This window comes from Anolis carolinensis, chromosome 1 (genome assembly GCF_035594765.1).
Source record: "Anolis carolinensis isolate JA03-04 chromosome 1, rAnoCar3.1.pri, whole genome shotgun sequence".
Lineage (NCBI taxonomy): Eukaryota > Metazoa > Chordata > Lepidosauria > Squamata > Dactyloidae > Anolis > Anolis carolinensis.
This window is the reverse complement of record NC_085841.1, coordinates 353,083,203-353,105,744: the sequence shown is the minus strand read 5'-3', so window position 1 is coordinate 353,105,744 and position 22,542 is coordinate 353,083,203. Positions and strand designations below refer to the sequence as shown.

Below are 22,542 nucleotides of genomic sequence, written 5' to 3'. Positions count from 1 at the left end.
TCATTTCTTGTTACAGCGTAGAAGAGGATAAATCCACTATGAAACATTTTGCCTGTCTGCACACACAAGATGCCCATCTGTGGCATTCGGTCTGAGATTTGTGACTTCTAAGTGGATCTTCTCCTCCACAAATTGTCTAATAAATCTTGCAAGCCTGATGCAATTTCAGGAAAATGTTAGCTGACAAACATACATGGCATAGTAGCACTAGAAATAAAGATTGTCTCATAGATGGTATGGAATTGCGAAGAGAAGAAATAAGGGACATCTGTTTTGTCTGTTGAAATGGGTTTGGAAGAAGGATTAACCGTGTGAAAACATTTGGAAACGTGAACTCTTTTATTTGAAATACAATCTTGTGTAAAGACATTTCTCTGTAGTTTTCCTCCTCCCTGGACATCTGAGCCATTGTTGATTTTAAATGCTGATACCAGAGCTGAGAAAAATCATGGTTTTGAGTCATCGTACTATGGCTTATATTGTCGGTCCTCCACATTTGTGAATTTAAATTTGTGGATTTGCAGAATATGTTTTTCTTTGGGAATCTTTCAATCTTCCAGTGCAATGTCTGGTGGAATCTGAGCATAGAGTTGAACTGGAAAACCCAGAGATTCCTAGAGAGCTGATGTCTCCATTAAAAAAGTGTTTATTTATCTGTGTTTTTCCACTTTTGTGAAGATTCTGTGCTCCTAAACTCTGTGAAAATGGAAGGCTTACTGTAATTTGACATGACCATTAGTCATAGTCCAAAAAAGAGCAACAATCTAAATAAGACATCTCCCCAGCTCCGGCTCCGCTTTTTGTTTGAGACGCATCACTTTCTATGACTGATGCACGTTAAGGGTTTTTTTTTTGGCGTGCTTTTGCAAACATTCATTGTCTGGCCACCGCAGTTTGAAGCTAGTTTTGAACTGTGTTAAATAGTCAGTGCAGGTGGGGCCTTTGTATATATTGTTTCTATGGTTATTCTGGCCCTCCGGTGGCGAAGTGTGTTAAAATGCTGAACTTGCGGACTAAAAGGTCGCAGGTTCGAATCCGGGGAGCAGAATGAGCGCCCATTGTTAGCCCCAGCTTCTGCCAACCTAGCAGTTCAAAAACATGCAAAAGTGAGTAGATCAATAGGTACCGCTCTGGCAGGAAGGTAATGGTGCTCCATGCAGTCATGCCGGCCACATGACCTTGGAGGTGTCTATGGACAACACCGGCTCTTCGGCTTAGAAAAGGAGATGAGCACCAACCCCCAGAGTCGGGCACGACTGTACGTCAGGGGAAACCTTTACCTATATTTATTCCTCCTGAATGTGTGTGTGTGTGGGGGGGGAGGAGGGGTCATAGAAGTGGACTAACGTAAAGGATAGTTAATGTATTGTGGCTGGCGTCTTTACAGGAAATGTCAGGAGAAAATGCAGCTAGAACATGGCCATATATTCCAGAAACCACACAACACCCCATAAAGGATAGTTGTAAGAATCATTGCCAAGATGTATCTTACAAGCTTTCCCCCCTTAAGTGACAGAGGAAGTATTTGTTATGATTGTTATTCACCCTGAGTTCTAGAATGGCATTTTTTGTAGGCCAGAATGAGTGGCATTATGGAAATTTCTGTTGATGAAAATGTTTAGGGAGAGGGAGTTTGATGGAAACTGGACCCATGTTGTTGAAACCCATTTTTTCCCAGATTAGAACAAGTAAAGAAGGAACATCCCAGCTTGGAGGGGTGACTTCCATGTTCGTTAGGTTGTGGATTATAAATCAATTTTATAGTACTCTCCATGGTTCTGAATCTTTCTTTGTATGTGGATGTGGTGGGTTGCATTTCAGCACCTCAGATAGTTCCATGGATGGTCATACAAAACCCAGAATGGAGTGAGTCAGTGACCAGCTGCCATGGATGCCTCTTATTTAGTAACTGAGCAAAGGTGTGAGAAGGGGAATTGTTTAGACTAGATTGGGTTTTCTTGCAGGATGTACCCCATGCTGAATACTGCTTTAATTCCTGCTTGGAGCGACCTTCTAATGCAATTTTATCCTTTTTCCCCCTATAGACTTTTGTGAATGACGTACGGATTCCTGACCAGAAGTACATCACGTTGAAACTGAATGATGTGATCCGCTTCGGCTATGATATCCTTTTTCATCTGTATGCAGTCTTTATGTACTGCTGTATTTTATTGTTTAGCGCGAGGGTGGAAATAATGAAACCTTTTCTTTATGGATGGACTGCAACTTTCTGTATTCTCGTCATTGTCTGTTTTGTTAGGGTTGCTGGGATTCACGGTCCAACCACATCGGAAGGAATGGGGCTCGGTTTACAGAACTAATGCATCAATAATTACTACTGATGGCTAAATCTGATTGTATCAGATGCAATCTGCCCAGTTTCCTGTTCAGCTGTGGAGTTTACTGAATGACCCAAGGCTAATCTGTACTTTACAGCCTCAGAAATGTGCTACCTAAGATCACATTACAGTAGAGTCTCACTTATCCAACACTCGCTTATCCAACATTCTGGATTATCCAACGCATTTTTGTAGTCAATGTTTTCAATACATCGTGATATTTTGGTGCTAAATTCATGAATATAGTAATTACTACATAGCATGGAGCCCCCAGATGGCGTAGTGGACTAAGTGACTTGAAGGTTGGGTTGCTGACCTGAAAGCTTCCAGGTTCGAATCCCACCTGGGGAGAGCGCAGATGAGCTCCCTCTATCAGCTCCAGCTCCATGCGGGGACATGAGAAAAGCCTCCCACAAGGATGGTGAAACATCCAAAACATCCGGGCGTCCCCTGGGCAACGTCCTTGCAGACGGCCAATTCTCTCACTCCAGAAGCAACTCCGGTTGCTCCTGACACGAAAAAAAAACAACTACATAGCATTACTGCGTATTGAACTACTTTTTCTGTCAAATTTGTTGTAAAACATGTTTTGGTGCTTAATTTGTAAAATCATAACCTAATTTGATGTTTAATAGGCCTTTCCTTAATCCCTCCTTATTATCCAACATATTCACTTATCCAACATTCTGCTGGCCCATTTATGTTGGATAAGTGAGACTCTACTATACTTAATGCTATGAGTATAGATGATAACTTGCATCTCTGAAGAATCTCTCCCTACCACCTTCCTTCTATTCTCTGGGAATTGACTGACGAGTCCATCTATCCACCAAAATGTTCATGGCCCCTCTGTGGTCTCTGATTACTTTGCCCCATAATACTTGATTAAGGTAAGATTGTGTAGCTCCAAACTCACAGCATGGTTCCTAACAATACTGCTCCCATGTATCTCATTATCACAAGAGTTGGTTTCCCTCGTCTCGGAATTGTTCTCTTTCTTAGAGGCATTCCTTATAAGTTGTCCTTCCAGGAGAATCTGCTATTCTCTTCTAGAAAAGCTTCATCCTCATTGATAAGTTTGACTGTAGATGTGCAGACCACAAGCTGCTGTACCTATTCCTCCAGAATTGCAGATAACTTTTACTCCCGGCAGGTATATCCTCTCACATCCACAAGCAAGTGCAGGTGTTGTGGGTTACTGTAGTAGCTCCTTCGCCATTCATGTTGAGTTCTATATAAGCAATGTAACAGCATTCTAGCCTTTCTCCCAAACATCTTTACAAACCCCTGCAAAATGCCTGTTGTCCTTTTTTTTTTGCCCAGCTCTGGCAAATGGGAAAAAAAGTATATATGGTGGCTAGGTCTGTCCCCAGTCAAGTCAATGACCCATTTCATCTCAGAAGAAGCCCTGTCCTTGTCAGCTGCATACTCAGGCAGAACATATAGTTCAAAGTACAAAACAGAAAAGCTTTTAAACAGCTCAAACGCTCACCCTTAACCGAAAAGATATGTGCTCACTTTATTTTGTTTGTTCCACCAATCCCATGCAACTTGCGCGCTGTGTCCTGTTAGTCAAGCTCCTGTTTGCCAAGCAATGCCGAGCAAAGTCATCTGGGAACACATTATGTGGCCCAATATATTTCACAGCTGGAACCAGAACAGGGGATGAAAGAAGATGGAAAACTAGCCAAACTTTTAATCAGAAGATGGAAAGGTTACTGTTTTGTTCTACCGATGCTCAGCAGGGAATTTTTGTCCAGAAAAGTAAATTTGCCCAGCACTCATTTTAATGGCCATTTGAAGGCAATATGAAGGTCCTTTTTATTATTTTGAAAACTCTGTCTCTTAAAAAACAAACACTCCCACACACTTTGTTCTGTTGTAGTTCTCTTGTTTCTTTTCACTTTTCTTGGCCATAATTGTGGGTCTGAGGCAGGTATGGTTACAGGAAAATTACGCAGTACATGTTATGCCTGGACTTGGAACAGATCTGAAGATGTTAAACTTGGCATCTCTTACAGGCTCTGAGATGAGCCTTTGTGCATGAGAGTGGTATGGTCTCTGGTGTGCATCCCAGACATGCGCACAATCCCATTCTCTTCCCACCCTCCCTCATTCCCATTGATTGTTTCTCATCAAACTGCTGAACTGTTTCTCACTGTTTAAAATAACCAGGTCAGTGGTAAAATTCTCCTCCTGATTAATAAGGCATCGATTTTATTTAACTTCCTGATTGATGCCGTGATCACTTCTGATATATATTTTTTCCTTTTCACCTCTTCTTTATCTAGTCAGACTCTGGCATTATTGTCATATGCCTTTGATATGGCAAGCAGAATTTTCCTAATATTTTCCCTTTCTGTTTTTGTTTTAAGCGGATTAGAGTATGACTGGCATTTCAGTAGATCTTGGCAGCAGACACAGGTCTCTCCAAAGTCCTTGTGTGTGTGTTGAGGTCGTTCTGTGATGTTTGCCTGTGCTGCTGGAGGGAGAGACTATCCAGGCTCTTGTGTTTAAATGAAATAACTTGCAACCCAAATCGTATGTCTAATTCCTGGTTTCTCTCTCTCCCGTCTTAGTCATATTTTAAAACAGCATGCTGCCAGCTTCCTTCTCGTGCAGCCCTTTATGGCTTTTTCATATTGCCTGTGTCAGCAGTGTTCTCATGCAGAAGGACACGCATCTGTCTGTTATGGTAAAAAAAAAATCTAGCTGGGTTTCTCAAGTGTGCCAAAAATGTGTTCTGTCCTTGGCCTGTTTTTGACTGTAACATTTAAAGTCTTCATTATCAGTCTCTCTCAAGTGAGCATTTGTGCTTTCATGTATCAAAAGCCATGGAAACAAGACAAACCAACACTTCTGTGCAACTGTGAATATAATCTAGGCATATAATCAGCTCTCCAGGTGTGTTGGACTTCAACTCCCACAATTCCTAAATAGCCAGTTTGCCCATGCCTGATATAACTAATCTAAATCTACTCCATTGAATTAGTTACAGTTAAACCTTTGGGTTCTTTTATGGGATGTTGTGTGCTTATGGATGGAAATGCTATGCCAAGCCTCTCCTATGGTCCAGTAAGCATGTTGCAAACAGTGTAACTTGATCTCTGTACCTGTTTGCCAAGTTTTCTCAAATACAGTAGAGTCTCACTTATCCAACACTCGCTTATCCAACGTTTTGGATTATCCAACGCATTTTTGTAGTCAATGTTTTCAATTCATTGTGATATTTTGGTGCTAAATTCGTAAATACAGTAATTACTACATAGCATTACTGCATATTGAACTACTTTTTCTGTCAAATTTGTTGTATAACATGATGTTTTGATGCTTAATTTGTAAAATCATAACCTAATTTGATGTTTAATAGGCTTTTTCTTAATCTCTCCTTATTATCCAACATATTCACTTATCCAGCGTTCTGCCGGCCCATTTATGTTGGATAAGTGAGACTCTACTGTACTGGTCTTCCTCTGATTGGGAGATAAAGCTCCATGCCCAAGTTTCCTGGAGAAGATAAATAGTATGATCATCTTCAAATATTTGAAAGGCGGACAGACTGAAGAAGAGCAAGCTTGTTTTCTCTTAATCGTTCAGGTCCAAATGAATTGCTAGAAAGGAGATTTTGGCTTGAATATTAAGAGTCACTTCCCAACAGTGCCATGGACTGTCTTAGAGGGCATTGGGTAAAGATAGGTTGGCCATCATTTAGGAATACTATAGTGATTGGTAGATGGATATAAAGACTAAATTTTTATGATTTGCGTACATTTAATCAACAGAAGGCACATTTTGGGTTCTAGAGCATTTTGGAATTCCTGGCAATAAATGCTCAACCAGTAGCATTCATTTTAAAAGCATAGCACTAGCATGGGCAGCTTTCCCCAAGGAGAGTAGTTTCGAATAAATCCAGTTCCCTCTGTATTGCAAGGGCAGCATGTCCTAGATTGGGCCAGTGATAAAATGTTCTTCCTGCCTATGGAAATACGGCTTAATCTAATTGCATCTGGATAGATTGCTGTGTGGGGAGGGGAGGAGGGGACTGGGGGAAAGAATGAATGATGTCATAGCATTAACTTTCTCCTTCTCATGTGATTCTGAAGCATACATTCCTTTCTCATTGAACACTTGAATTCCTTGAGAAGTGATTGTAGGATTTTACTTGCCGCAGGTTGGCTCCAGGTTGTTGTTTCAGCTGTAGACTAGTCTTAGATGCTGCCCTGCGAAACAAGCTTTTAAAAGATGTAATGCTTTCCTTCTCTTTCCTACCATTCTCATCTTCATCCTTGACATCAGCACTATCACTTATTCATTATGATTTATTGCCTTCTTGTTTCTTGGTTGGTGTATCATCATTACTCACAATCTCATAGTCTACCACATTTCCTGACTGGAGTCTTGGACCATTCAATGATTTGGATTGTGTCCAAGAATCTAGAAATCATTGATATATAGTTGGATCATATCACATGCTCCACCTAGTGTCACTTCTTCTGATTATGCTGTCGGGAACGTATGCCGTTGTACGCCTATTTGGAATTTAATAACCTTTTCCACCTGCATTGAGGTCTTTGGTTTTCAAGCATTGGCACGTTCTCCTGCATTGCCATCACCAACAAAATGGAGATTAAACATAGCACAAAACCAGAGAAAATATCTTTACCATCACAACACTTGACTATCATTTTCAGTAGTTTATTGCTACTGTGAGCTTTCAAATTGTTCCAACTTACGGTGACCTTAAAGCAAATATATCACAGGGTTTTCTTGGCAGGACTTGTTCAGAGGTGGTTTGGCCCTGCCTTCTTCTGAGGCTGAGATAGTGTGACTTGGTCATCTTGTGGGTTTCCATGGCTGAGTAAGTATTCAAATCCTAGTCTTCAGAGGACTCATCCAGTACCCAAACAATTGCACTGCACTGGCTCTCATGGTTTCAGTAACACAGATGGCTTGAAGGTATCTTCTATCACAGCCACTTTGAGTCTCAATCCAGAGAGAGCAGCAGGATATGAATAAATATAACAATCATGCTCATAATCCTCAGATACTGGAAGATTAATTTTGGCTAAGGAATTAATTGCTCGTTTTCTAACAGTATAGCCAACCCTCTGCATCCACGGATTCTGGATTCAACCAGCCATGGCATGAAAATATACAACAGCAACATTTATTTCTATCCTGCTTTATATCTCTAAACATATAAGAGACTTGAAGCTGCTAAAATTCTAAAAAAGTAAAACTTGTTTTTTTCTAGTTGATATCCATTGGGGTCCTGGAGCCAAACCTTAGTGTGTACCAAGGGCCTCCTGCATAGTCGGTTGGACAATGTATGCCACCTCCCAGTCTTTAATAACCACTCTAGACTAAAGCATTTGTCCAGTTTGTTTCTCAGTACAACTGCCATTCTAGTATCTCTTCCAAAGATTTAGCTCTTATTTCAGAATTTTATGATGTGACTGTTTTTGCAGATGTGATTTTTTTGTTGGAGGTGGGTTGCAAATGGTTTCTTATAATGTAACAATAGATGCCTTCTCCTGAACCTGTTTTCCTTAACTCTTTTATTTTCTACATGCTAATATGTATGTGTTAGAACAAATCCAGCATAAAGTCCCAGAAGAAGCACTAAAGGTAAGCAATGGGATGCCTTAGTATATGGAAAACGTAAGAATAGAGAAACTCTAATGCAACCCCCAAATCAATGTGAAATACATTCCTGAGCTTACCATTGAAACAGGGAACCATGAACAGTTGCTAACCCTGTTGAAATGAACAGCTTCCTCCAGAGTCAGGCTGGAGGAAGAGTCATGCTGAAAACGTCTTTCAAAAGCATTCCATAGAATTCATAGATGACTTAGAAAATTCCTAGAAGGAAGACATATTTTTGGTTGTGGGCAGGTGAAAGTGTAACTGCAGAGGTTGTATGGTACTGAGGAACCTGAAGAAGTATATTTGTGAAACGAGTTTTTCCCAGATGATGATATGCTTAAATAATCTGTTCACTTACTGAAAAAATACACTTATATTTATCTAACCTTTGTGGAATTGGTCTCTTTATTTAAGATGTACAATAGAGTCTCACTTATCCAATGTTCTGGATTATCCAACACATTTTTGTAGTCAATGTTTTCAATGCATTGTGATAGTTTGGTGCTAAATTCGTAAATACAGTAATTACTACATAGCATTAATGTGTAATGAACTACTTTTTCTGTCAAATTTGTTGTATAACATGATGTTTTGGTGCTTAATTTGTAAAATCATAACCTATTTTGATGTTTAATAGGCTTTTTCTTAATCTCTCCTTATTATCCAACATATTCGCTTATCCAACATCCTGCCGGCCCGTTTATGTTGGATAAGTGTATATATGTATGTATGTATGTATGTAGCCGGTCACAGTAGTTTTGGACTCACAAGAATCTTGTGAGATACGTTCATCCACTTTTTAGGATTGTTGTGAGTCCAAAACTGTTGCCCCAAACTTCTTGTAGCAGAAGTGGGATTCAAAGGGGGAAAATAAATGTTCTGGTTTCTCTGTGTCTATATGTTATCCAATTGTTTGCCTAGCACATTGAACCTTGTGAATGTTTTTTGATCTTGCTGACTCTAAGGCTGGAATTGACTTTTCATGCTCCTACTTCTTAAGACTGTGGCATGAGTTACGCAGAGTTCAACCAGAGTTTTCTCTGCAAAAGCTTCCTTGCTGTGAAAAGGTGTTGTGCAAATGCAAAGGTGCACTTTCCCACCACCACTCCCATTCACTTCAAGAAAGAATTCCCATGAGAAATTCCCAATGTATTTTACTGAAAAGAGTCTTGGATCAGGGTTAATCCTCAGTGCATGCATTGGCAGATATGTACTTTGCCAGGGCTGCTTCTGGAGTTATAACTATACCTCCACCTATCCCTTAGGATACAGACCTTCAGACTTCCAAGCCTTTGTTCTGAACTCTAGACACTTTACTTTTTAAAAAAAGTTACTTGAAAATGTTGGCAATCCTGTGAGAGCTGTTGGTTTTTGCTGAATTGTGATGATGGAATATAAGTCCCTGATCGATTACCCAAATTGAGAAGAAATGTAATATTTTTAAAAGAAAGACAATTTTTCTTGGTTCCCTTTTCTTGTTGGTTGAAACATGATATGAAGAATTCAGTCTACAAAAGCTTGCAATTAATGATTGGATAGCTTGCCTGAACTTCAGTGGGAAGACAAGGATTTGAGGAGACTGCAAGATTTGCTAGAGTTTTGTAGTGGCTAGAGAGGGTTGGATTAGAACTTCAGATATCTGGGATCTTGTCTTCTCCAAGACATGGAATTTAAGTCAGTCTATTTCCCTTAAGCCGGTCTACCCACAGGATTATTGTGGAAATAGACTGAGGAAGAAGAGAGCCCATACACACTACCTTGAACTTCCCATCTTTCTACAAACACATTGTACTCTGCTTGCTAACAAACACACACAAAGATAACCATAATCTGGCAGAGTTCTACCTTCTAGTTGATTAATTCCTGTGTAAATGAAAAAAGTACCAGCTAGTTTACAGCTTTGGACTGCCCTTGTTCTGAAGTCGTAGCTCCTCCAGGCTTCTTGCTGTCTTTCGTCTTGTAGTAAACACACCTTTTGTGCATACACAAACACCACAGTATACTTGCCTTAGCAATGGAGCTGGTCTTTTGTATTAAAGGCTTGTGCACTTCTGCCCAGAGATAGGTGTGGTAGGACAGGGAGAAACGGGTTTTGTTCCATTTTTTCAAACACCTGAAACAGGTGTGTTTGGGAACAGGAAACTCTTGTCCATCTTGCTCTCTGCTTCAGTTTATTGTCAAAAGATATTGCCAGTATTAGACAGAGATGCTAAAGTTCCCTAGCAAAACCCCTCATTTGTTCAAATCTATTTTTAAAAAGCAAATGTTGGTGAACTGGGGATGAAGATTGTTGCATGGAATGGAGATAAAATTAAATCCTTTCCAGCTTGCAGAGTTTTCTTCATTCGACACCTTCTGTTTACCCAGTTAAAAGACTAACAAAGTAGATAGATAGCATTGGCTGTGTGTGTTTGTGATTAACATCAAGGAAACAGTGCAGATGGGCAAAGGTTAATCTGTTTTGACTCTGCACTATAGTAGAAGTCTGAAGTGGGGACTGTTCTATAGGTATCACTAAACCAATATTAAAGATACAGTAGAATGGAATAATGGCTCATATAGTTAAATCTTTATATGCATATACATTCCATCGGAAAAGACCCAATGTCTCCAGTGGTTCTCAACCGGTGGGTTCCCAGATGTTTTGGTTTCCAACTCCCAGAAATACTAACAGCTGGTAAACTGGCTGAGATTTCTGGGAGTTTTAGGCCGAGACGCCTGGGAATCCATAGGTTGAGAACCACTGGTCTAGATCAAATAAAACCGCAGTTCTTCACATGGGTTTTGTAGGTCTCTAGATCTCATGGATGACCATCTGAAGGGCAGGTGGCTAACTAGTCTTCTTCTCTAGGAAATAAAAATGGACCTTCCATTTGTAAGTCGGTCTATTTGTGCAAAAGTAAGTTTTTGATTGGCTCTGTGCTGGGCATGATTGTGAGTTTCATGTAGGATGACATTTTTCTAGGATGGGGTGGAGTTATTGTAGCTCCCATCATGCCAAGCCACCATAATGGTGGGGAATGATGCAAGGAATCGGATGACAGGACAGTAGACCCTTATGCTAGAATTGCAGGGCACTTCTCTTTGTCTGCTCTTTGTTATTCTGAGACTCTTTTGCAACTGCTTACTCCATATTGATCAGTGTTCATTATTTCACTCGCCTTTTCATTTCAGCATGAGAAGTATACCAGCCAGCTTCAGATGAGCTTTAAAGGCACAGCAGTGAAAAGGGCGGAGCAGCCAATGGAGCACAGCGGAGATACTGAGTCATCCCAGGCCAAGCTGGAGAAAGGCGAGAAGAAAGCTACTACAGGTAACTAACTAAAAAAAATCCTAAAAATTGTAAGGTGTTCTTCTCCTTCTACTTGGCCCTACAGTGGAAGCATGGGCTTCAAATGTTGCATGTTGACAGTGATTTCATGGGACTTAAGCAGTAAAAGCTGGATTCTTCTTACTGACATTGAAATAAGATCTGTTTGGAGAGCACAAAGAGTCATTCTTTGCTATTACAGAAGGTAAAAATAGATCTAGTGGGTTTAAGTTGTAGGGGGCAAGCTTTAGATGAGCATCAGGAGAAATGCATTGATGGTAAGAATAGTTTTCTTTTGTGGTCTCTGTGATGGCCTTGGGTCTGCACGGAACTATGATCAAAACATTCTAGATTCAAGTGATGTTTGGTGGGAGCCCTGCACTGTCTCCCCATCATGCCTATTTTTAGTATGTGTCAGCTCTTTTTCCTCAGCTCCTTTTCATCTGTTGTGTTAGGAGCTTCAGTGACAATTTTCTCTCATTGTGAAACTTTCTAAGTTATTGTAATGTAATGTAAGGTAATGTAAGTTAATGTAAAGGTTTCACCTGACATTGTCTAGTCGTGTCCAATTCTGGGGGTTGGTGCTCATCTCCATTTCTAAGCCGAAGAGCTGGCGTTGTCCGTAGACACCTCCAAGGTCATGTGGCCAGCATGACTGCATGGAGCGCCGTTACCTTCCCACCAGAGCAATACCTATTGGTCGACTCACATTTGCATGTTTTCAAACTGCTAGGTTGGCAGAAGCTGGGGCTGACAGCGGGAGCTCACTCCGCTCCCCGGATTTGAACCGCTGATCTTTCAGTCAGCAAATTCTGCAGCTCAGCAGTTTAATCTACTGTGCCACCGGGGGCTCCAAATCAATGTAATACTGCAGATAATGTAAATACTAACAATACTCTTGTTTAATCAGATTGGAGACAGAAGTAAAAAAAATCAGCAGAATAGTAGGATTTAGAAGGATAACTATGAAGGACCTAGACAAGATCCAGATGTGTAAAGATATATTTGTTTTGTATATGGCATTGAATGTTTGCCAATTTTCATTTTGGAAGCAGCTCTGAATCCCTCCAGGGAGAGAGAGAGAGTGGATTAAAATAAAGTTTTATTATTATTATATCATTGAACATTAAAGTTAGGATTGTCCATGCCATTGCCATCATATTCCACATTTCTTTCTATGGTTGTGAAATCTGGGCAGTGAAAAGGAAGAAGTGATAGGAAGAAAATGTGGCGTTGGAAAGGAGTTCGGTAGACAAATAAATTGCTCCTAGAGCAAATGAAGGCTGAACTCTCCCTAGAAGCCAGGAAGACTAAATGAAGGCTGCCATACTTTGGATATATCACGAAAACACATAACTCATAAAAGAAGACTAGAATGCTTAATAATGTAGAAGGCAGTAGAAAAAGGGAAGACCACATTCCAGATGGATAGACTCAATTAGGAAAGCCACAGTTGCCATGAGTCTGCTGGACCTGAACAGGCCGTTGAGGAATAGTGTCTTATAGTTTATAATGTTTATTTTTACAGTAGTTTTGGGTTGTAAGCATGGATGTATGGTGTTAACTCCTTTGATGGAAGAGTTTGTGACCTCCAAGCCACTTTTCTCCTTGTGGCTACGGCTCTCCAGAAACGTCTGGAGTTCCTTTTTCAGGCAGGAAGTTGGACTACAAGGCCTTCTCCTGCTTTGTGATCCTTTGTGTCACTAGTGGGTGGGTGGAATAGAGTTCCTCCAATTATTTCTCAAGGGCTGTTACCCTGCATTCACATTAATCCCACACTCTTTTTTCCACATTCAAAGTATAAACTGTATTGTCACCTGGAAATGAAAATATCCTGAGCAAGCTTTCCTGAGAGCCAGTTCCATTAAAATCAGCAAGACCGACTTTGGGGAATTGGGTCTTTAATGTGAAATGTATTCTTTATTCCTCTGTCAGCAAATTTATTATTTATTTCAAAGGTTTTTAGTCTTTCTGTAAGGGTTGAACATATGAATCAAAACTATTCTTCCCACAAAAGTATTTTATCTGCTCTGTTTTTTTCCTCGCCTCCTTGGGTGTTACCATCATCTTCTATCATTTTCATCATTAGTTTAGGTATGTAAATGAGCTTTTCAGAAAGTTACAGGCTGGACAGGTTTGTCCACTGTTTCACTCTCATCTCTATTTCTTTGTAAAAGGAGAATGAATGGCTTCGGTGAGTCATAGGTCTCTTTGCAATTTGATAATCAGTTTCATGGCTTTATCCTATGGAATTCTGGGATTTGTCATTTGGTGAAATATCTAGTATTTCTGTCAAAGAATTGTAGTGTTTTTTGTCAGCGTTGGGCGTCAGGGTGCGGGCCGGGTGGGATTTCTTCAAACTCCATCAATCATCTTCTCCAGCACCCTGATGAATTGGTTGCAATCGTCTGCCACACTAATTCCTCTGTTCAATGTCAGACTCAAAACACATCCGTAGTCTAAAGTCCAAACATTTATTTCAATATCTATAATACATATTTACAAAGCATAGCAAAAGCCATTGCTCTGAGCTAGCATTCTTCTATTGCCTCTTCACTCCGGCAAGCACCAGCTCAACACACTCAGAGATAAGAAGCACATTCCTCAGTCCGAAGGAAGTTCCGACCTCCAAAGGTCGGAAATCATGCCTGATAGGTCATAGCAGGCTGTCAGTCAAAACTAGCCTGCTGTTAACTGTTTCATTGCTGAAACACACACTCTTGCCTAACAGCAGAAAACACTTGATTTACATTTCATACACATACAACTATAATCCAACATTTTTTTCCCAGCTGGCCAGGGCCGTAGTCAGAAAAAAAATTCGGGGGGGGGGGGGGTTGAACCCCTAGCACCCCCCACCCCCACTACAAACCTGTCAATATCTGCTTGAGATAGTGCCTGGAGAGACTCTTAATGTTTTGCGTCTCATAGATTTAGCATGGGGATTGGTTAACCAGTTAAAATTCATGAGTAAACCAGGTTTTTTTTAATAACCTGAAATTTTTTTGGGGGGGGTTGAACCCCTCAAAAACCCCCCTCGCTACAGGCCTGCAGCTGGCCTCCCTTTACATGTGAAACCTCAGTTCTTCTCATCCACAGCAACCTATATTCGCTGACGCTGTTGGGATTTCCTAAGAACATTGAATTGAGAAATGTTTGTGTACCATGTATATACCTGAAAAGATAGAGAAGTAGAGGTTGAATATTTCTTATCTGAAGTGCTTGGTACCAATAGTTTGTGGGATTTTTTCAGATTTTGTAATATTTGCAGATACATAATGAGATTTATTGGAGAGGGAGCCCAATCAAAAGGTCTAAGCAAAAAAAAATATTTTCATATAGATCTTATACACATAGCCTGAAGATAAATATTTTAAATAATTTTGTGCATGAAAGTTTGCACACATTTATTTATTTATTTATTACAATATTTATATCCCGCCCTTCTCACCCAACAGGGGACTCAGGGCAGCTTACAATAAAACACACATATAAAAACTGTACAATACACTATAAATCGGTTAAAAAAATTAAGTTACATAAAACATTCATAAAATGCATTATAAAATACAGATAGGCGTGCTCAAGTTTAAAAGACTGGGTCTGTCAATTGAGTTCCAGTATACATAATAGTAATTAATGCTGCTGATTCTTATTCGAAAGTCTGGCTCCACAACCAAGTTTTAACCTTCCTACGGAAGGATAGGAGGGAGGGAGCCTGCCTGATTTCAATGGGGAGGGCGTTCCATAGGCGGGGAGCCACTACTGAAAAGGCCCTGTCTCTCGTCCCCGCCAGCCGCACCTGTGAGGCTGACGGGACCGCGAGCAGGGCCTCATCTGATGATCTTAAGCTTCGAGGTGGGTTGTAGCGGGAGACACGTTCGGACATGTAAGCTGGGCCGGAACCATTTAGAGCTTTATAGGCTAAAGCCTGCACCTTGAACCATCGGAAAGCAAAGGTGTCACTGTCTCAGCCACCTGCATGGATCATTTTGGATTTTGGAGCATTTCGGATTTTGGATTTCCAGATAAGAGACATTGAATGTATACTAGACTGAGGACAATGGTGTGATGTAATGATTACATCTGATCTTTATTTACAACTTCTGCTCCCATATCAGCATTGTCTAAGTCACAGCTTAAACTATGGGTCCTGATCGTGAATCGTCCCCTTAGCTCAATGTTAGGGTCACAAAAAATTGGCAACAGTAAAAAGTTTCTAAACACCACCTAGACATTTACAGAAACGTATTTGCAGCAATGTGCAGTGTTTATAGTGGACTCTGCAGAAATTGCTTCAGCTGTACTTCATAAAAAGGAAAATCAATTTGTTTAGCAAGCCTTGCAATTGCTGATTTATGATCAGTAAATGTTTGGTTTTAATACCTATTTTATATAGCTATATACCCAGGGTTGGGAGGAAACATTCTTGGGTAGAAAGGGGTCAAGTGTGGAAAAAATTTAAGAAGTCCTGGCCTGGGTGATAGAAAATAGAAATGGGATGGGGTTGGATAAAGTTATTTATGAGAAAGCCTTGTGATCTCTCCCTTTAACTGTGTATTGCTAGCCTCATTTTGAAGACCTTCTATTCCTCTTGGATCAATTGCAGGAAAAATATATCTGTTCCATTTTCTATTAAAACATGTTTCAGTTGCAGGATAGAAATGATCCTTTCCAGGCTGTATGGAGGCTGCTCCCAGTTACAGCGATTCTTGTGACCTTAATCTTCCATGCCGTGTATTGTGTCCTTGTAAAAATCCCTCTAAGCTGGGATCGGGTATTAGAGCTGCCCTTTCCCTGTTGGGTTTTTACTTGAACTCTGTGTGTGTGTGTTTGTGTTCATGTGCTAGACATACTTCTTTTTTGTTTCCTACTCCCTCCCACTCACCATCTCTGGTGTATTTATATCAGGTTTACCCATGACAGTGGCAGTTGATGTGGCAGGTACCATACTGCATGGCTACGAAGCCAGCCAGACATATCCAGCAGGAGTTGTTTCTCTTCCTCGTGATTAGCTGTGACAGTCACAGAGGGTGAAAGGAGGCTGCCGTTTCCCTCTGCCTCGAACGAAACATCCGTAATGTGAGCCGGATCCTCTGTCTGGTGTCGCAAGACATAATTGTCTTCCCTGGAGTTAATCCCTGGCATAATTAATTTTTGCATCCATTGCCTGACCATCTTGGCAGCCGCCGGAGATTACACAACTACATGCATTGTCCTATGGCTCGGCACTTTTCAGCAGGGCATTTTTAATTCTCTAGTTGGTTCTGTCAATAATTGAAAGGACGGAGATGTGTGTTCAAAGTCCTATCAATACTGAACATAATTGGTGTGTACTAACAAGCTGAACATATGTGGGGATGGGAGCTGCAGCAGAGCATTGGTTGCTAGCTCTTTCCTCAAACACACCTGTTGGTCTTTTTCAATTTACTTCTACAACATTTTGAGAGCTGGCCATATATTTACTCAGATTTATGGCTGCCGTCGATGTGTGGCTGTGTATGTTTGAGAGCCATGTTCTGCATTTCCTCCAAAATGTGTTGGATTTGGGGAAAGAATGTTTGAATAAGCAAAGGTCATGTTTGGCTGGACCTAATAATACTGTAGGCTTGGAATACATATGTTTTTCTCTTCAGGGTCTTAGAGAGGAAGTCCTGGAGATGGATTTAAGGGTTCAAATCAGGCTGCATCTACACTCTAGAATTGATGCAGTTTGACATCACTTTAGCAGCCATGGCTCAATGTTACGGAAACCTGGGATTGGTAGCTTGTGAAGCATCACCACTCTTTGGCAGAGAAGGTTAAAGCCTTATAAAACCACTACTCCCATGATTCTATAGCATTTAGCCACAACAGTTAAAGTGATGCCAAACTGGATTAATTATACAGCATAGATGCACCCTGAGTCAAGGACTTTAACTGTCAGATGATATTTTTAAATTGACTACATAAATTCAGGAGATCAGACCTGACCAACTCACAATCTGATGTTTTGCTCAAACTCCAGTTTCTGTTTAAAACATTGGTCCTCCACAAAACCCAGAAGTGCAAGTGTTTTTCTTAATAAAGAAGTCTAGAAGTGTAAAAAAATCTCATAGCTGTTACCCATCTTCTCTGTTAGTTGAGACTAGAAATTAGACATACTTCAGGAGGCAAAATTGAATAATTAATCCCAGATAGACTTGTTGCTATTTTTAAAAATTCTCTTATACTGTTTTATATGTATAGTTTCCATAATTCTCATATTGGCAGAAAGGCAAGATATTAAATAAGTAAATGGCATTATAAATAAATAGCATAACTTATGTAATGGTCCCCTTAATTTTTACTCATGAGGAGGTGCTTTCTTTCTGGCTGATGTTGTAGTTTTTGTTCCTTCCACTTGTTTCCAACTTATGTCAACCCCAAGGCACATCTGTCACAGGAATTTCTATACCTGAGAAAGTGTGATTTGCCTTGGGTCACTCAGTAGGTTTCCAGGTTGACAGGAGAATCGAACCCTGGTCTCTAGAGTCTCCATTCGGCTCTCAAACCACACTGGCTATGCTTTGTTTTTAGTCTATACTGTGAACTGACTTGGGTTCCATATTGAGAAAAAGGCATGATATCATTAAACAATCATTAAATATGATTCAGTCTTCAAATCTAACCCCCCCCCCCCCATGTATTTCAGAGCAGTTCTTGTTAATGTTGGACGAAGACTCTGGAGACCAGGGTTTGAATTTTCACTTAGTCATGGAAAACCACTATATTACTTTAGGCATGCCACATTCTCTCAACCTCAGAGAACATCAAAGGACACCCTTCTCTGGCTGAACAAAACCCAGTGATAGGTTCACAATAGTTCTGGGATAAGTCTGAAACAATTTGAAGGCACACAACAACACATTTGAATCTGAGGTGTTGGTGAGGATTGTTTCATTTTAAATTATATTTCTTCTTTTTCCTCCACATCATTGCCACCTACTTCATCATCATGATGCTATAATTAGGTGATTGTAATCATCATGCTATAATAAATGATGAGTGACAGCTATCACCAAAACTTAATAAAAGTGGAAATAAATTCGAAAGTACAGCCCTATCAACTTGCCACCTGTCTCAGTTCTAATGCTGAGGAATGTTTCATCTTCAAAGCAGAGAGTGGGTTGGTGTGAAGTCCTTCAGATTGCTGGATGCTCATAGCTGTAGATAGCTTCACATGGGGAAAGCATTAACAGTACTACACCTTTCCTCTTAATGCCCAAGTCCTCTCTCTAAGGTGTTTATCATTTATGAGGCATAAGGTGCATATGCCAGGTTTGTGGTTTTGCAGCTTGGGCACTTATTCATCTCCTTTCATCTCCTTTCTTTCGATGGGTTTAAGTCATTAAATGGAATGAAGAACATAATACCTTTAGCAACAAAGTGGGCTTACTTAGTGATGGCAGAAAAGCAGCTTTCCAGGGAAAACTGCGAGGCTAAGCCTCTAGGTATTTAGTAATTTGCTTCTAGCAAATTAAAGCAAGGACTTTGGTGATAAAAGGTTAGTTCTCTGCGTTGATGGTTTTCTGTCTTTGGTTAGAATCCAGAAGCAAGAAATGCCAAAAACATAATGATGTCATCTTACTCACCATTGTATGCATAGTGTCATAGTCTCAAAGCACAAAGACCCAGCTGGTAACTACATTTTTTTTCTGCACTAAATGCAAGGGTCCTTAATATAGATCAGGGAGTTTTTGCCCATTCTCATGCATTGAGGTTCCATTAGCGATGTAAAAATTCCACCATTTTTGAAACCATGGGATAAGAATTTCCTCCCATTTCCCCCAGAAGAATTGGAAAAAAAACCCCAGTGTGATCATCATTACAAATTGAAATGCACTTTTTAAACTCTAGGAACACAAAATGATTATATAGATAATATAATGCAATGACATAATCTTGTTTGGCACAAAATTATGTTCAGTGTATTAAAAGACTGCTCTATTCAGATAATAGTTACAAATGGAATTTCTATTTGGATTAATTTTTGTTTCCAAATTGAATTCTAAAATTTCAACTATAGGAAAGCTTTTTGATTTTGCTAAGGCAAAACAGAATAAAAACAGAAGGAAACTGCATATCAGCATTAATAAAACATAGAAAAACCTTTTTTCAGTTCTAGTTTTCTATGGTGTTGGGCAAACATAAAACACATTAATTCCTGTTCTTGTTAAAGTTTTTACAAATGGCCTAAATAAAGGCAACAGATCCTATATGATCTTGGAAGGGTGATCCCTCGTTAATAATGGGACTGGAGACCAGTATGTAATTATAGATAATGTGGGCTATATTTTGGAGAAAGAAACTAGCAGTAAAACCATCTTTGAGTATTCCTTGCCTAAGAAAACCCTATGAAATTCATGGAGTTGCCATGAGTTGCCATAGTGATTTTTTTAATGCATACTCAGTTATAACTCCCCCCAATTCTGAATTGGGAAACAGTGAAGGAGAGGATTCATTTCTCTTTCCTGTGCTCTTTGGTCGTGATCTAGATTAGGGGTCTCAAACTCATATTAATCAAGGGCCACATCAGCCTTATGGTGGTTATCTTCAAATCTGTGGCTACAGACGGTCAACTATAATTTTTTACATAATGGTCGGTGTGCTTTAGTTTTTGCCAGATTTCGGTCCCTGGATGCTATTGAACGACAACTCCCATCACTTTTGATTATCTGTCATGTGGACTGGGATAATGGGAATTGCACACCAACAAGTCAGACATCATATCCAGAAGCCTTGTTTCTAAATCCAAAGCCCACCATCCTGACTAAACAGAACATACTTCAGCCTTCCAGATGTTACTTTATCTCAACTCTCATCAGTTCTAATAATAATATATAGTGAATACAGAAGTTTCAGTCCAGCATCTAGAGCAGTGGTTCTCAACCTGTAGGTCCCCACATGTTTTGGCCGTCAACTCCCAGAAATCCTAACACCTGGTAAACTAGCTGGGATTTCTGGGAGTTGTAGGCCAAAACACCTGGGGACCCACAGGTTGAGAACCACTGATTTAGAGGGTCACATGAAATGAATGCTGACCTTGAGTTTGACACATGTGATCTAGATCAAACCCTCATACCTGTTTTTGAGCAAAAATGAAGGAAATGATCATTAGCTATACCTTTAAAATAAAGTGTGCCCTTATTGTTAGGTGCCTTTAAGTTGTTTCCAACTTATGGTGATCCTTTGGCGAACCTGTCACTGGATTTTCTGTGGCTGAGTGTATGTGGCCTGCCCAGATTCATCCAGTGGGTTTCTGTGGCCAAGAACAAATAGAACCCTGGTCTCCAGAATCATATTACAACACTGAAAACCAATAATAATAATAATAATAATAATAATAATAATAATAATAATAATAATAATAATAATATAATATCACAGTCCTAAACGCTTGGGAAGTGTTCGACTTGTGATTTTGTGATATGAAATCCAGCATATATATCTTGTTTGCTGTGTCATATAATAATAATAATAATAATAATAATAATAATAATACTTTATATCCCACTTTTCTCCCTAAACAGGACCCAAAGCAGCTCAAAACATTTTAAAAAACAATACAGATCCACCATACATATAACAATAAAACCAGCTATAAGATAAAACATATATAAACATTTTAAAATCATTTAACAGATACAATTGTTGCGGGAACTCATCAGTTCAAATAATACATTTCAAGAGTACACCATTTACTCTTGGTAAAAGGCATCATGGAAAAACCTGCATAGATATTTATTGTATCTAATATATGTCAGCAGACACTTGAGGAGCAATCTTTGGTGAAGAATATTACTTGCCCGGTAGCTAGAGAGTGGTGTAGTGCTTGGAGTGCCTGACTATGACTCCGGAGGCCAAGATTCAAATGCTTGCTTAACCAGAAAACCTATTGAGTGACCTTCGGACAAGTCACATTCTCAGCCTTAGCAATGGCAAACCTTGCCAAGAAAACCTTGTGATAGGCTCCCCTTAGGGTTGCCATGGGTTGGGAATGACTTGAAGACACACAGCAAGCTGTATTGAATCCTCAGTAGGTTTTGTCTCTTGACCGAAACCAAAACAGACAATTGAGCTAGGTGTTACACATATTTTGAAAATCGTTTCATTTAAAAAAGATTATGAAGGATCACCCATGTCTGACGCTTTCAGAATTAGCTGATCCTCTGATTAGATTAGGAAGTAGTTATTGTCCTCTGGGTGTAGCGCATCATGGGCCACTGGACATGTGTCTATATCCAGTAACTTTCTGAGTCTTCACCTTTTCTTCTGGAGCTAACAAAGGATTCCCCGGGGGCCAGAGGTAGGTTTTTGGCATATCTTGCTTTGTACACTTAGGCAGCTTTTCATTTCAGTCTTTCAGAATTGATTAGTGTGTGTGATGAAGCATAGACTATGCTGCTAGTAAAAGGCTTTAGCTCGGTCAGCATTACGCTGCTGCCTAAACTGCAGGTTGAATGTAAAAGTGTACCTAGAAGAAAGTCTCCTTAAATTCTGTTGGACTTCTGCTCACCAAATAATGTGTTTTTCCCTGTTGTCATATGATGATGGGTGTTATTGTTATTTTTCTTAGATCAGAGGAAGGTGCCACGAAAGAGGGATTGCTGGTTTTAGCACGCAGGATTATCCTATTCTGCTTCTGCTAAACAGGTTTTAGCAGAGTCTTTTTTGCTTTGTTTAAAAAACTTGTAAAACCTGTTCAATCCAAAGGTGAAGGTGATGATGGTGCAAAAAGAAGGAGCATGTGTGTGGTTCTTGCATCAGGGGATGTAAAACAAACTTTCAGCTTTGGACAATTTACATATAAGCTGAAAATTCCTTTTCCTATATGAATTTAGAACAGCAATAAAGACCTGTCTCTTCCTGCAGGCCCTTCTACATGTTTCTTAAATTATGAATTTTAAGTGAATGGAATTTAAATTAGGTAGTGGCTGTTTTATATTGAGTGAAATTGAAGTTTTAATTGAGGTATGTGTTTTAACTCATTTATATGTTGATTTTTAAAATGTTCTTGTTTCCCACTTGATCCATGGGGAAAGCCGAGTTAGAAATAGGAATGGCCGTCATCATCATCATCACCATCACCATCAAAAATGCTTGGGGCCTAATGAGATATCTTGGAGATGAGACTCATATCTAAATAAGAAATTTGTTTATGTTTCATGCACACCTATATGCATAGCCTAAACTTTTAAATAATTTTGTGCATGAAACAACTTTTGT

The 22,542-nt window shown here is 39.7% G+C and overlaps 2 protein-coding genes across 8 annotated transcripts in view; one reads left to right on the top strand and one right to left on the bottom strand.

Moving 5' to 3' along the window:
* Window positions 1-22,542, bottom strand: part of LOC134295586 (uncharacterized) — a 252,270-nt gene that overhangs the window by 146,554 nt on the left and 83,174 nt on the right. The window lies entirely within an intron of this gene.
* Window positions 1-22,542, top strand: part of cep170b (centrosomal protein 170B) — a 92,741-nt gene that overhangs the window by 25,213 nt on the left and 44,986 nt on the right. For all 7 annotated transcript variants that reach the window (XM_062968551.1, XM_062968552.1, XM_062968546.1 and 4 more), the window contains exons 4-6: window positions 2,046-2,126; window positions 7,911-7,967; window positions 11,160-11,298. In XM_062968551.1, the coding sequence (XP_062824621.1) occupies window positions 2,046-2,126; window positions 7,911-7,967; window positions 11,160-11,298 (277 nt within the window). The remainder of the gene's footprint in view (window positions 1-2,045; window positions 2,127-7,910; window positions 7,968-11,159; window positions 11,299-22,542) is intronic.